General features: G+C 53.9%; 1 protein-coding gene across 2 annotated transcripts in view; it reads right to left on the bottom strand.

The window, feature by feature from the left end:
- Window positions 1–15,467, bottom strand: part of ADCY5 (adenylate cyclase 5) — a 157,077-nt gene that overhangs the window by 53,220 nt on the left and 88,390 nt on the right. For both annotated transcript variants that reach the window (XM_067034428.1, XM_059064339.2), the window contains one exon: window positions 12,217–12,338. In XM_067034428.1, the coding sequence (XP_066890529.1) occupies window positions 12,217–12,338 (122 nt within the window). The remainder of the gene's footprint in view (window positions 1–12,216; window positions 12,339–15,467) is intronic.

Raw genomic sequence — 15,467 nt, 5'->3', positions numbered from 1 at the left:
TCAGAAATCAGACAAGCTGCTCCACAGTGGCAGCCACCGGGCAGAGGCTCAGAAGATGAAAGGGAGCCGGAGCCCCCATCAGGCTTTGATGCCTGGTGTCTGGCAGACAGGCTCAGCACCCCGCCTGGGGGAGTCTGTGGACATCCACACTGGTGAGAGAGAAGCACGTGAAGGGAAGCGGCCCTGCTCCAGACGCTGACCCCTGCTCCCCAAGGAAGTTCAGACTCCTAGCCCAGACCACCAGCCACCTCCCTGGCTCTCAGTCTCTCAGGAGCCCCACCCCACCCGGGAAGAAGAGAAAGGTCTCTGCTGGTCTATGTGAAAGCACCACGACATAGTTGCTCTGGAAATTCTTCTGTAACTCTTAGATAATCAAAGCCAAGGGGAGTTGGGGTCAAGATCAGCTGCTCCAGAGTCAAGAACATCTTTAATAAGTGTCAGTATTTTGAATGCAAAGCCGGCAGGCGCCAGGCCCAGCAGCTGTTCCATACTGGGTCCCAGGCTACAGAGTAGAAGCCTGGCTTTGGGGGCTGATTAGACCCCTCCACGGTGGGAAGGAAAAAAATCCCCAAACCCGGCAGAGGCAGGAACGCTACTGGGCAGGGTGACCCAAGCCAAGAAGAGGGAAGGAGGAAAAGAACGGGCCGCCCCTAGAAGCACTAGGCAGACGTGTGTGGACCAGGGCTCGGGGGCCTCGCTTCACTGAGTCCTGAGCCCTGCAGCTGCCTGAGCTCACCTAGCCACTCAGCCAGGATGGCCTCTGCCTGCCACGTGTGGACATGGGCAGGCCTGCAACCCTTCTCCTTCTCCGCAGGGACCTGGCTGGGCCTAGGAGAGCACTTTCTCCACTGCAGCTTTCATCTGCTAGACCAGTGGTTCTCAGAGCTGGTGTCAATCAGAATCCCCCTGGAGCTTTTATATGGAGAAGTCCCGGAACCCCATCCCCAGAGATTCTGACTTCATCGGCCTGGGGTGGGGATCTGCTATTGATTGGTTTTGTTCTGTTCTGTTCTGTTTTGTTTTATTATAATCGTCCCTGGTGATTCTAATACGCAGCCAGGGTTGAAAACCAGGGTACTAGTTTAAATGTCACCTTCTCAAGGCTTCCTCCACTCTATTTAAATCTACAACCCCTGCCATATGTCTAAGTCTCTTCCCTACTGTATTTATCTCCATTGCACTTTTCACCATTTAACATATTATTTATTATTGTTGTTATTTATTATATGCTCCTATCTGCCTCTCCTCACTAGAATGTAAAGTCTTTGAAGGAGGGATTTTTTGTTGCTGTTTTGTTTTTGGCTGCATTGGGTCTTCGTTGCTGTGTGTGGGTTTCCTCTAGTTGCGGCGAGCGGGGGCTACTCTTCGTTGTGGTGCGTAGGCTTCTCATTGCGGCAGCTTCTCATTGTGGAGCACGGGTTCTAGGCACACGGGCTTCAGTAGTTGTGGCATGCAGGCTCAGCAGTTGTGGATCGCGGGCTCTAGAGCGCAGGCTCAGTAGTTGTGGCGCATGGGCTTAGTTGCTCCGCGGCATGTGGGATCTTCCCGGACCAGGGATCGAATCTGTGTCCCCTGCATTGGCAGGCGGATTCTTAACCACTGCGCCACCAGGGAAGTCCTGAAGGAGGGATTTGGTCTATTTCTTTCAATACCACATCCCGGCCCCTAGTACAATGTCTGGCACACAGAGGAACTGCTCAATAAAATTTGTAGTGGAATGACTGAATGAAAGAGGACAGAGCACATCTTCCTTGCCCTCTGCTATGCCCATCCCCTTCCACACACACACACACACACACACACACACACACACGCGCGCGCGCGCCCAGCACAATACCCAGCACATAGTAGGTGCCTGTGTTAGTTTCCTAGGGCTGCTATAGCAAAGTACCACAAGCTGGGCTGCTTAAGACAACAGAAATTTATTCTGACCCAGTCCTGGAGGCTGGAAGTCTGAAGTCAAGGTGTTGGCAGAGCCAAGCTCCTCTGAGACTCTGGGTAGAAACCTTCCTTTCCTCTTCCTGCTTCCGGTGGTGGCTGTCAATCCTGGTGCTCCTCACCTTGCGGCTGTGTCACTCCAACCTGTCTCTGTCCTCATAAGGCGTTGTCCATGCGTATATGTGTCTTTGCATGGCATTTTCCTCTTCCTATAAGGACACCACTTATATTGGATTAGGGGCCCACCTTCTCCAGCATGACCTCATCTTAACTTGATTTCATCCACAAAGACCCTATTTCCAAATAAGGTCACATTCACAGATACGAGGGGTTAGTACTTCAACGTATCTTTTAGGAGGGCACAGTTCAACCCACACAGTGTCTAATGTATATTTGTTGAATGGAAGAGAATATTCATAGTGTAAAGCAAGGAAGAGGCAGGACCAGTAACTCTAGTAGCTCTTCCTTCTACCGCCCTGGGCCTCTTGAAGTCCCAAGCACGTTATCTGAGACACGAGTGTGGGGAGCCCCGGGCCTGGCACCCAGCAGATATCCAGCAGTGTTCATGGAACAAACGGTAGAATAGTGATGGAGGCCAGGCATCTTCCTGGTCTGTGCCAGAGGACATCGGAAACAATACCTGTGTGGACGGGACCTCCAGGTGCCTTAGAAAGCCTGACCCTCCGGGACTTCCCTGGTGGTGCAGTGGTTAAGAATCCGCCTGCCAAAGATGGGGACACAGGTTCAAACCCTGGTCCAGGAAGATCCCACATGCCGCGGAGCAACTAAGCCCGTGAGCCACAACTACTGAGCCTGCGTGCCACAACCACTGAAGCCCACGCGCCTAGAGCCCATGCTCCGCAGCAAGAGAAGCCACAGCAGTGAGAAGCCCGTGCACTGCAACGGAGAGTAGCTCCCGCTCGCCACAACTAGAGAAAGCTCGCACACAGCAACGAAGACCCAGTGCAGCCAAAAAATTAATTAATTAATTAAAATTTTTTAAAAAACAAAAAGAAAGCTTGACCCTCCCTCCAATCTGCTGGGACCTATTCTTCCGTAAAAGAAGTTCTTTAAACAGCTGCTGAGGAATCAGGGAGGGGCAGGTTGCTGGTTCTCTCCCCTTCAGGTGGTGTGACAGCGACCTGCAGCCAGGGAGGAGGCTGCTCCAAGCAAGGCTTCTAGCTGGTGCGGAGCTGGGACAGGTCCCACGTCTGAGTCCTGCAGCCTCTGCTCCACGCTGATGGAGACCCTGCCACCTCCACATTCCCCCACCTCCTGTCACAGGCAAAGTCACACTCCTCTGCCTCCTCGGGGGAGGATTCTGCTTCGTGTCTGTCACTTCTGGAGGCTCCTCTGATTTACGAGGTTTACCCAACGGCAGGCTGTCTGCTCTGCTGGCCAAGATTGCTCGATCTGCTCCTTGGTAATTCCGAAGGCCATTTTACAACAGCGCGGGGCCCAGACACGTGGCAAGGTACTAACTCATCGATTAGCTCCCACTTGAGAGCTTGTCTTGGCAACGTGATCAGGCCCTTGTGGTGGGTCTAGGCCTACTCCGGCCGTGTGCTCCTCCCTGATTGCCTGCCATCCATCACTCATGGTCGCCTGCATCCTGTTCCAGAGGCAGGAGCGGGCAGGCTCTCCATCCCAATTACCACAAGAGGCCCTCCAGCTCTGTCACAGCTGCAGCTCAGCCTTACCATGTGGGGATTTGCTTACGTGCATTTCCTCACTGTTGCCCCCTCTCACCGCCAACAGGCTCTACAACTTACAGAACTGCCGGCATCTGATCCCGTTTCTGTGCAGAAGCCACATCCCACAGCATCTCTGAACAGCCAGGAGCTAGGGGTCTGGGCGGGCAGCAGCATGAGAACCCACCCGTCTGAACTCCTGCATTCCCTCCCTGCCTGGCATGTAGAGGGAACTTGAGAAATGCCAAGAAGCAAGCCATCTGTCCAGGTGGGCCCAGGAAGAGCAGGGGCCTGGGGAAACAGAGGTCACGGGGTGGGGGCCGGGAAGGGAGCATGGCAAGGTCTCGGCCCAACTCCTGGGACTGTGGGCCCAGAGGGAGAGGAAGGTTCTGGGGAAGCAGGGCAGGAAGTGCCCTGGAGGCCCAGCCACAAGGCAGGGTCTCTTCTGGACCAAGAGCATCGCTCCATTTGCTCCAAGCCCTGCCACCCAGAAAGCCACCCAGGTCCATGCCCCTTGTAAGATAAAGGAGGGTCAGTGGGCCTCTCCCATGCCCTAGGTGAGCAACACAATCAGGTGTGGTCTTATTAACACCCAGCTGAGAACGGGCTCCAGATGACTGGGCATTTTCTGAGGGGCAGTGGAAAACGGTTAGTGGGGCATCTGAACTGGGAGCAGCCAGAGGACCACCTGAGCACACAGGCCGGGAGAGCCAAAGGGGGAGGATGCTGAACACACTAGGTGTTGGCACACATCCACCTACAGGGAGAATCTCTCCTGGGACAGCCGGGCCCTCTCCACTCCCACAGAGATGGGACACCTGCCTTCAGGAAGCAGAGGGTTCTGTGACAAGCCTGACCACCAGGACCGGGTCCAGGGGGTCTGGGATCAAGGTATGTCCTGGGATCCCCACTGCCGGCCTCAGGGCCTCCTGCAGACCCCATTCCAACGCCCCAGCGCCTCGCTCTTATTCCTGCCCACCAAATCCTACTCCCCCCACCCAGACAATGAAGCCTCCACAGCACCTGCAGGCTTTCTGTTTCCAGAGTCTGGGGAGAACTGGGGAAATGTTTCCTAAAGGAGAAACACTGAAGGGAGGGGAACTGTCCCAGAACCAAGCCGTAGTCGGGACCTCTCAGTGGTGAGATGGGTGCTTTTTTTTTTTTTTTTGTGGTACGCGGGCCTCTCACTGTTGTGGCCTCTCCCATTGCGGAGCACAGGCTCTGGACGCGCAGGCTCAGCGGCCATGGCTCACGGGCCCAACCGCTCCACGGCATGTGGGATCTTCCCGGACCGGGGCACGAACCCGCGTCCCCTGCATCGGCAGGCGGATTCTCAACCACTGCGCCACCAGGGAAGCCCTGAGATGGGTGCTTTTTATCTTCTTTTCATGCTGCTCTTATTTTCCAATTTTTCTATAAAGAACCTACATCCTTTGTGCAATAAAAATGTTAATTTTTAAAAGATGGAAAATAAATCACATTCTTCTTTTAGGCCTTCTGAAAGAAGATTCTAACCCTTCCATCTTCACAATGTCTTCTTTGACTCACCCTGCCTAGAATCAGCCTTCTTGTGTCTGAATTCTTATTAGAATCAGAATCACAAAGCACAATTGATTCCAGTTGTTTCAAAGATAGCCTGACATGTTTAACTGGTCAGTGACCCTGTGCCCCAACTTCTCTCTCTTCTAGTTTCCCCCAGGGCCCCCCATTTTGAGTCCAGAGGGGTGCTGGCTCCACTCCCCACTGATCCCCATTCTGTGTCCCAAGACAAACTCAGGTCTGTTGTCAAGACCCAATCCCAGGCAAGGATGTGAAGAAACTGGAACCATTGTGCACTGCTGGTGCAGAGGTAAAATCGTGAACCACTAAGGAAAACAGTATGGGGCTCTTCAAAAAGTTAGAAATAGAATTACCACATGATATAGCAATTTCACTTCTAGGCATATACCCCCAAGTTTGAAAGCAGGGACTCAAGGAGATATTTGTACACCCATGTTCATAGCAGCACTGTTCACAATAGCCAAGAGATGGAAGAAACCCAAGTGTCCATCTATGGATGCACAGATAAACAAAATGGGGTAAATACAGACAACGGAATATTATTCAGCCTTTAAAAAGTAAGGAAAACATGATACATTCTATAACATGAGTGAACCTTGAAGACATTCAGTGAAATAAACCAGACACAAAAGGACACATACTGTATGATCCCATTTAAATGCAGTACCTGGAAATAGCCAAATACATAGAAAGTGGAATGGTGGTTGCCACGGGCTGGGGGAAGTTGAGGAATGGGGAGTTTGTATTTAATGAGTAAAGAGTTTCAGTTCTGCAAGATGAAAAAACTTCTGGAGACGGATGGTTGGTGATGGTTGCACGACAATGTGAATGTTCTTAATACCACTGAACTGCACACTTAAAATGGTTAAAATGGTACATTTTATACTATGTATATTTTACCACAACAAAAATAATTAATTAATTGATTGACTGATTGAAAGAAAAGACCCAACCCCAGTGGCTCCAGCTGGGTCGTCAGCCACGTTCCCAGAGCACCAGGCTCAGCCCCACCTCACTGGTGAGGGCTGGATATTCCCTAAGGGTCAAGCATGGTGTCTTTTCCATCTACTCTGAGTCATGTCTGGCACACAGTAGCAGCTCAATAAATGTTTGTGGAATGAATGAGAGGATAATATAAGACCACTTATATCTATAATTGATACAGAAGATGACAAGAAAAGAATACTTTTCTTAATATCAGGTCGGAAACAGGAAAGCTGCATGTTTGTGGTCCACACCTCTCGTCCATCCTCTGGCTGGGGACATGGGGAGGTAAACATTTCAATCTCTGCCCACAGGGTGCACAATCCGCCCACGGGTATCAGAGCATCGCAGACATTGCGGAGTGGTCATTATAATTCACAACCATGCTGTAGCTGAGCCAGACGCCGGAGTGACCTGGGGACGCAGCCAAGCCCTTGAAGGAGACAGGAGAGGAGCCGATAACCTTAAAAGGGGGAGGTTGGGGAGAGACAGGGAAAGAAGGGAAGGGTGGGGGAAGGGCAGCCCTCCCCAGACCCTGCTACACCCCCCCTGTGTAGGGCGAAGGTGTAACCTCACTTCCACCCCTGGATCAGCAGCTCCTCTGCCAGGCCCACAGCTCCAGCCCCACAGGGCTCCTGGGTCTCTGAGAATGAGGATCTCGTTCAAGCCAGTGAGTCAAGACCGCACCCCCGCCCCGGCACTCCTTCAGCAGAGGGCCAGCGCCCCCTGGAGGAGGTGGCCTTCTCTCCACTCCCACAGAGAGCAGAGTCTGGAATGATCCCACCATCTGCAACCTGTAAAACCTAAGGGCTCCAGCGTACTGGCCAATCAGGTGCAGGTCTTTCTCATCCAGCAGGGACCCTTGCGGAAGCAGGGAACCCTTCAGTACCCTCTCAGGCCTGGCTGGGTGTTCCCTTCCTCCTGAAACCTCTGGGGTTGCCTGACCTTGACTCTCACCTGGTAGCCTGCCCAGAAGCCTGCTCTGCCTCCGCAGGGCAAACAGTGTGCAGCCACCTCCCGGGCCCGAGGCTTTACACACTGCATGCTGTAGCTGCCCTACCCTTCCAGCACCCCTGCAAGAAGCCCCGGGGCCCCTCTCCTACAGGCTCTGCTCCTCAGTGACTGAGAGGTGGGTTGTCTAGCACTGTATTCTGCCAGAATGCAAAGTCCATGTCGCCAGGTCACTACCCCCACTCCCCACATGATGCATCCCCAATTTACTAATTAACCTGTTGTTTGTGTGTCCTCCCAAACAGAAGGGGAGCTTCCCCATGCCAGAGACAGTGTCCCCCCACCCCCAAATGCCAGCACGGTCCTGCCTCTGGCTAAGTGTCTGACAGCACAGCTGGTGATTCCTAGCAATGGAGGTAGAGGTGAAACCTCTGCTGGATGGATGAATGGAAGGACATCACCATTCCCATGTCACAGATGAGGAAACCGAGGCTTAGACTAGGTGACCTGCCCAAGTCCCCACAGCTACTAACTAAGTGGCAGAGTGGGGTGTGAACTAGTCTGCTCAACACAGACGCTCATCTTCCTCCACAATGGTGACCTCTTGGCAGGGGTAACCCGGTGGCCCCTGGGTTCTGGCTGCATCAGTACCTTTACTCTGCTCCCCCATGTGGTATGTTCTCTGGGTGTCCCTTCCTCCAACCCCCATCTCCCTCCCCTCAGAGCAGAGCACCAGGAACCCCCAGTCCAGAACAGCCTCTGCTGACATGTCCTGGAGACCCTTGTCCCAGGAGTAGGGACAGCATGGCCCTCCTCTCACCCTGGCGCTGTGGCTGCAGCAGGGCCAGATGTCTGGATGGAGGTGAGGGTAGGCAGGAGGGTTCTCAAGTCATAGGTCTGAATCCAGCCATGGCTCCAGCCCCAACTGAGCTGTTCAGCAAGAGGGGCTAAAACATCTCCACCCAACACATCAGACAGGAGAGGCATCTGGGGGGCTCCACGGGGGTGTTGAGGGTTCCTTGGCCTCTGGCCTGCCTCAACCCACAGCCAGTGGTGGCCCAGAGCCAGAGCATCCAACAGGCCCCCTGGAATGCTGAGAATTGTATGCTGTGCAGTGATCCTCCTCGGGGCCTGGGGAGAATGAGGCCATGGAAAGTGATGTGCACCTGTCTGTCCCCCTTCCCTGCCCAGGCCAAACTCTCTGGCCACCCATTAGTCTCTTCTCTCCCTTAGATCCAGGCCCAAACTGTCACACCTCAGAGTTGATTTATTTTTCTTGTGGCCTTGCTCTCAGTGGGGTTAGAGAACACCATGTCATCACCCTGTCTAAATATTACAACTCCACAGAGAACTGACGAATGTGACTCATCACCCTTCCACTCCAGATCGAGAATCCCCAGGCCTTTCTTTGCTGATAGGAGTGTGGCAATAATCATCATAATAACAGTAACAATAATAGCTGCTCCCAATTAGTGAACACTTGTTCTGTGCCAGATATTGTGCTAAGCGCTTTCCTCATATTATTTCATTTACTGTCTTGTTTTTATTATTATTATTATTTTTTTTTTTTTTTGCGGTACACAGGCCTCTCACTGTTGTGGCTTGTCCCGTTGCGGAGCACAGGCTCCGGACGCGCAGGCTCAGCAGCCATGGCTCACGGGCCCAGCCGCTCCGCGGCATGTGGGATCTTCCCGGACCGGGGCATGAACCCATGACCCCTGCATCGGCAGGCAGATTCTCAACCACTGCGCCACCAGGGAAGCCCTGTTTCTCTTTTTTTAAAATAAATTTATTTATTTTATTTTTGGCTGCGTTGGGTCTTCATTGCTGCACGTGGGCTTTCTCTAGTTGCGGTGAGTGGGTGCTACTCTTCGTTGAGAAGCACAGGCTCTAGGTGCACAGGCTTCAGCACTGGTGGCTCGCGGGTTCTAGAGTGCAGGCTCAGTAGTTGTGGCACACGGGCTTAGTTGCTGCGTGCCGTGAGGGATCTTCCCGGACCAGGGCTCAAACCTATGTCCACTACATGGGCAGGTGGATTCTTAACCACTGCGCCACCAGGGAAGCCCTTCATTTCCTCTTTAACAAACCCTATTAAGTAGGTACTTTTCCTATCCTATTATGCAGATGAGGAAACAGGTTCAGAGTGGCTCAATGCCTGTAATTTGCCCTGGTCACACAGCAGAGCCAGAATGACATGATGGGCCGCCTTGCCTAGGGCCCCAGGGCTAATCACTGGACCATGAGTCAAGCCCCAAAGTGCATTTCTACACTGTGATGTCATCCCTCCACCTATTACTCAACCCCCAACCCAAACCATAGGTTCAGCCCAAAACCAGAGACCAGAGCAAGCAATGTGTTTCTACCAAGAGCAGCACCCGGAGGCTGATGAAACAGGGAAGGGGCCCCAGCGGGATATTTGCATATGATTGCTTGCGGCTGGCCTCTGATGTGTACCAGCCACCCCCTAGTCCTGGCAATTTCAGAGCCAGAATTATGTCTGTCCCCATGAGAATGATGGCATCTTAGCTTTTCTGTCCTTTCATCTCTTTCCTGATTGCTGTTATCGATCCTGAGCACATTCTAGAACAGACATTCCCCACCCCCCATGGCTGGGGTCTGATTCTGATTCTTGCCGTGCCGATGCTCTAGCCACTCTTGTGATTCTTGTATTGACCCGAAGTCACAGCCTTTGTGGGAGTGGAGGGGTGAGGGGGTGTCACCCAGAGGGTGGGCCACTCCGTAGGGCAGTCACTGTGGAAGAGGCCTGAGTCAGCCTCTCTGACCAAACCCTTTTGCTGGAGGGCCGTGGGCCCAAGAGCCAGCAACAGAGGGATGGAAAGTGAGACGAAGACCCCCATTTGGGAGGACAGAGGGGTGAGAGGGCAAGGTACTGGACAGAGATGCAGAGGAGGCCAGACGTGGCAGATGTGCCAGCCAAGCCAGGCTGAGAACCTGTGCCTTGAATGCCAGACAGTTTCTGAGTGGTGAATTTTCTGGATTTCCTTTGTGTTCCACTTTATAGTTTAGTAAATCTGCTGAAAGCTCTGCTGTGCTAAGAGCAATCGAGGAAAGCTCCTTTTGTCCATGCTCTGCCTGGAACACAGCAATGCCAGGGCCAGCGGCGTGGTGAAGACAGGACCAAGAGAGAAAATTTCAAAGGGCAGAGCTCAGGGGTTTGTATGTGTTGGGACCACTTGGTGGGTCACTCCTTCCCACCTGAACTTTGGACCTCTGGGACTTGTTCTGATAAATAAGGCTGCTTCTTTACATGCCCTAAGGTGGGGCCCACCAGATTTGAGGGGCAGCCAGCAGACAGGAAAGGCCCCGTGGCTCCTGAGTCACACACACGCAGGTGGGAAGCCAAACCTCTCTCCTCCTCTCCTCTGAGTCCCCTCTTCCCTGAGGGCTCCCCAAGCCTCCTTCCTACAGAGTCATCCACAAACCCCTTCTGCTGGCGTATAAAAAAAATCTGTCAAGTAGTCAGACCAGGTAAAAACTTCAATACCAAAAAGCTTTCTGGGGGCGATTCCCTCACTTAACCAGTTACGAATCTTGGACAAGTTAATCTCTGTGCCTGTTTATTCACCTGTTAAAAGGAGATAATAATAGTACCAACCTCTTATATTTGTTGTGGGGATTAAGCGAATATACAAAAGCAAGCGCTTAGAACAGTGTTTGGGTTAAAGAAAGCTCTATACAAACATTAACTATTGCTAGTGATTACTCCACCATGTGAGGACAGAGGCGGAGGAGGGAAACCTCGCATCAGCACCACCTACAGAGGCCTGGACCCCACCTCCCTCTTGAGGTGAGCCCGCAGCCCCTCGGGACACCTCCTCGGCCTGGAGACTCGGCTAGGGCAGCTTTCTTCCTGAGAGTCCAAGGCTGCTGCTGGCCACACTCTCCCTGCCCGACAGTGGAGTGTGGGCGGTCGTCACAGGGGTGGGATACTCTGAAAACTGAGGACAAATATATTGTCCAGGTACTATTTTCTCCCAAAGGCTTCAAATCTGTCTTGGGAGTTGGATGGAGGACACACGGGCAGAATCGGCAGTGTCGGATTCCGGGGCACCCTGGGGACTGGGCAGCTCGGTCCACTCTGCAAGACAACACATGCCCTCCCCACTCCTGCTGCCATCAGCCTCATCTTGAACGTGTGTATTTGTGTGTGCGTGCGTGTGCACCCACGCACAATAATTTGTATTATTCTCTATAACCCAAACTTGAAAATTCAGCCCAAACCTCCAAAATGTCCTCTTTATACCAACCTTAGAGGACTCATGGGTCCTAGGAAACCTCGCCCAGGGAGGAAGCAATCCTCTCGAAGGCAAACACAGCAGCTCCTTGGCTGGGCATATGGGAGGATTAGCAGGCTCTCCAGGAAGCCATGCTGGATGAAGGCCACTGTATCGTTTCATGTCCCCATGGAACACAGAAGCAGATTTTGCACTCTGTTAATCTACATCTGTTTGCCTGTCCCTGCTGTCAGACCTTCCGTCTAGGGAAGCCGCAAACACGCACTAAAAGGAGCGTGGGCTTCAAGGTGGGCTGACCTGGGCACACACCACTTTACCACTCCTGGCTGAGTGACCTTGGCCAGGGGTCTGAGACATTCTGAGCTCAAACTCTAAACAAGGGATGTTAATAAGGGTCCCAACCCTGCAGGATTGTCAGCCTCCTGACAGGATTAGCAGTGAGGTGGAAAATGCCTGGTACAGTGCCTGGCACACACTGGCTTAGAAGGCATGGAGGCTGCTGGATGGTGGTGAAGATTGAGACGATGATGGTGACATGTGGGTCCCAAGTCTGTACTTTCTATCTCCCTTGTTAGGCTAGGAGTTTCCCCAAGAGGTGGTAGTGTTGCTTTCTCCTTTCTCCTCCTTGCTGCAGCCTCACCTCCTCCCCACCAATACTAACTAATTCACTTAACAGACCCAGAGGGGCGGGGCTGGGGTGCCCCAGACAACACACATTCCAAAGCCACCAGACCACCCCCTGGGCTGTGCCCTCTTGAAGGGGAGGGAAGGGACATGTCACCTCTTTTGGGGTTCAGTCTTCCCACCCTGCCTTTGCCCCCCAGCCTCACCCCTACCTCACGTTGTCATGTTTCTGGATGTAAATTTTATGGAACATCATATCCTCCTGTTTGGCATTGATGTCTGCTTTCATCTCCATGGCAACGTGACGGGGAAGGACAGACAGCAGAAGCCGCTCCTGGGGAGGGAAGCAGATGCTTTCATCACAGCTCCTCCCCCTGCCTGGCAGTCCCCTCCCCTCCCCAGGCTTCACTCCTCCCTACCTGAGCCCCCACCCACAGGGCCCTGGAAAACTTTTCAGGCTCTCTGGAAACTCATGGAGCTAACACTTGTGTGGGCTGGGTGTGGAGTCATGCCCCAGGGCTACCTGGCCCCCATCTCCCCGGGACACCTCCTGGTTCTTGCACATACATGGGGAAAAGTACTCCTGGTGAATCTGTAGTACCAGGCACCTCGGGTCAGAAACCTGGGTGTCACCTGAGACTTTGGGCAAATGACTGAACTTCTCGAAGCCTCCAGTTCCTTATCTATAAACAGGGATGGGGTTGTTGGGAGCTTTAGATGAGATTCGTTCAGTCGCCAGATAGTCACTGAGCACCTCCCATGTTCCTGGCCTCTTGCCAGGCACCCATCTTGCCGGGTGCCAGGAGTGATAACCGTGAACGAGACAGGCAAAGTTCCTCCTTCACAAATTCCCAGTCTTGTGGGGCTACAGGTACTACAGGGCACTGAGCAGGGTGACCTGACGTAGGCTGGGGAGGAGCAGGGTGGTCACAGAAGGCTTCGTGGGGACCAGAGGATGATGTGTGAAGGAGGGGGCACCATTTCGATGTAGGGGATGGTGGCCCAGGAGGATGGGAAAGCCTGCTGACTTTGAGAAACCAAGAAATTAAGACTGGCTGAAGGGGAGGTTGGAGAAAAGCCAGGAGAGGGGCCAGGGCCACCCTGTGAAGTTAGGGAGGGTCATGGCAGCCCTTGACGGGGTCTGGACTTGGCCCCATTTCTGTGTTCTCCTCCGGGGCCTGCCTGCTCCGAGAGGTCCAACCTCTACCTGCATCCTCTGTAGCCCAGGCGCTCTGCCAGGCTCGCTCACGAATCCTCTCATCTGGAGCCTTTCCTCCTGGCTGTCTCCAGCCCTCCTCATTCTCCCTCCACTCCTTCAGCACCGGGCGCTGGGCTGCTCTCTCACGTGGCCCTAAGGCTCTTCTGCTGCGCCTGCATCTGTCTCGTTCCCCTCCCCCCTCCTGGCCTCTGGGAACAAGGTTTCCATCAGCACCTCCTCTGCTCACCTCCCACATCCACTCCCTTGTCCGGTTGCCCGCCATATGTCTTGCCACCAGCACCTGACATCGTGCCCACACCATGCTCACCATGGTTCTTCTCAAGCTCCCTGCCTTTGTCCGTGGCACCCCCGTCCTCCTGATCATGAAGGTCAAGGCCTTGCTCCTCAATTAGAATCACCATCCTCAAGTACTGCTGCTAACCTACCTCAGGCTCAGCCCCGTCCCAGGGGGAGGGTCCTGGCTCCAGCTTGCAGCATCCCCTCGCCACTCTGGGCCTTCTTATAGAGCCCCCGATCACTCTGCATTTCAATGTCAATGGTCTGTTACTGGGGTCTCCCTGAGGGTGGGAACTGTGTCTTGTTCAGCTCCAGAGCTGACAGCCTTATGCTTAGGAAACTCTGGTGGACTAGTGAGGAATGGTGCTCTCTGTGGGCGGGTCTGGCCTCCCCAGACATCAGTGCACATGGGCATTAAAGGCCATTTCATATTTACTGAACTCTCAGCGAACAGCTACTGGTGATAAAAATATCAATACAAACTAAAGGACAATTCTGTGGAAATACAGGATGACTGGGAGAAAGTGTGCTACAAATTGTTTAGATTCATGAGAGACCTTCCTACATGTATAACTAGCTCTGGGGCTGAGGGCCAGGATGAGTGGGCAGGGGGTGGCTGGGGAACAGTGCTGAGTCCCCTCATCAGGTGGCACCTAGGAGCATCCTCAGATCTAAAAGCATCCTTTTCTGCAGAGGGCAGGGAAGGCTTGACTCTGGGCCCCGGCTAGGTGAGGAGTGCCTGTCCCCTGGAAGCATGCCTCCCCTCCCCAGTACCTTGGCCTGAAACATGGTATGGCAAACATATTTTCTCCCCCAAATCCCTGTGGATCTTCTGGAATGTCCAGCCTGGCCAGGGCCAGTGCAAGTAAACTGTGAGGCACTGTAAATGCTAATTTTACTGGAGAAGGGACGAGGCCCAGGAGTGAGGGGGGACATTCCCTAATCCAGAAGGGGAAGGAAGGTATCCTGATCTCACGTGAGAGATGCTGGGGTCTGGAACAGGGATGAGAGGGGGGCTTTTGAGGCAGGTAGGAGCTTGGGGGTGAGCAGGGTGCAGACAGGTGAGGTAAGCTTGTCAAGAAGAGACAGTGGGAAGACTCAGGGACACCCCTGGGAACAGGTTTCATTCAAGAGGCTGGACCTGGAGCCCAGATGGGGCCAAGAGAGCACATGGGAAGGCCAGGCCTCAGACTGGACAGCCTGAGCTGGGGACTTAGCCAGGCACAGCGGCCGGGCACGGGGCTGGAAGGGAAGAAGGGGCAGATGGTGACTGGGGGAGGGCCTGGAGAGGCTCAGCCCAGCTCTCCCCCCGGCTCAGCCATCCGGATGTCACCAGCCGTGGGCTGAATCCAGACAGAGGCAGAGAGGCCCTCACACTGTGGCAAACTGTGCTCGTGGGGTGTTCACAGCGCACACGCCGTGCTGGGCAGGAGGGCACAGATGACTACTGCCGTCCAGGCCTCTGGCTCCCTGTCCTCACGATTGAAGGCAGGCCTCCGTGTTTACACCTGTGGTCGGCCGACACAGTGTGCAGCACAGAAGAGGACTCCGCCAGTGTTCGTGCAGAGTTTGGCGAGACACGAACCTAAGGAGAGAGGGAGGCCCCTCCGCTTTGGAATAACCTTATCTCTGAGAGCCGGGACGAGTCCAAGTCCAGTGGGAGCCCCAGCACCCTGCTGACCTGCCCACTCTCCCCCTGCGGTCTCCCTCCGGGCCTGCTGTCTGGGAGCCATGCGCAGTCTCAGGGATCCCGACTTCTATCTGGTTCACACACAGGAGAAGACACAGTGGTGAGCCAGCCAGACCTGAACCCCAAACAGGACACCCCCAGGATGCCAGGCAGGGAACCCTGACAAGGCCTCAGCCCCTGCCTCGCCTCAGCCAGAGGAGTACACAGGGGCAGGTCCCTCCACCCAGGGCTCACGGGGAGAAGCCCGAGTCGGTGAGCGGCATGAATGGCCTGCCTCC

The sequence above is a fragment of the Kogia breviceps genome, chromosome 5 (assembly GCF_026419965.1).
Source record: "Kogia breviceps isolate mKogBre1 chromosome 5, mKogBre1 haplotype 1, whole genome shotgun sequence".
NCBI classification, from domain to species: Eukaryota; Metazoa; Chordata; class Mammalia; order Artiodactyla; family Physeteridae; genus Kogia; species Kogia breviceps.
This window is presented reverse-complemented; position numbering and strand designations above follow the sequence as displayed.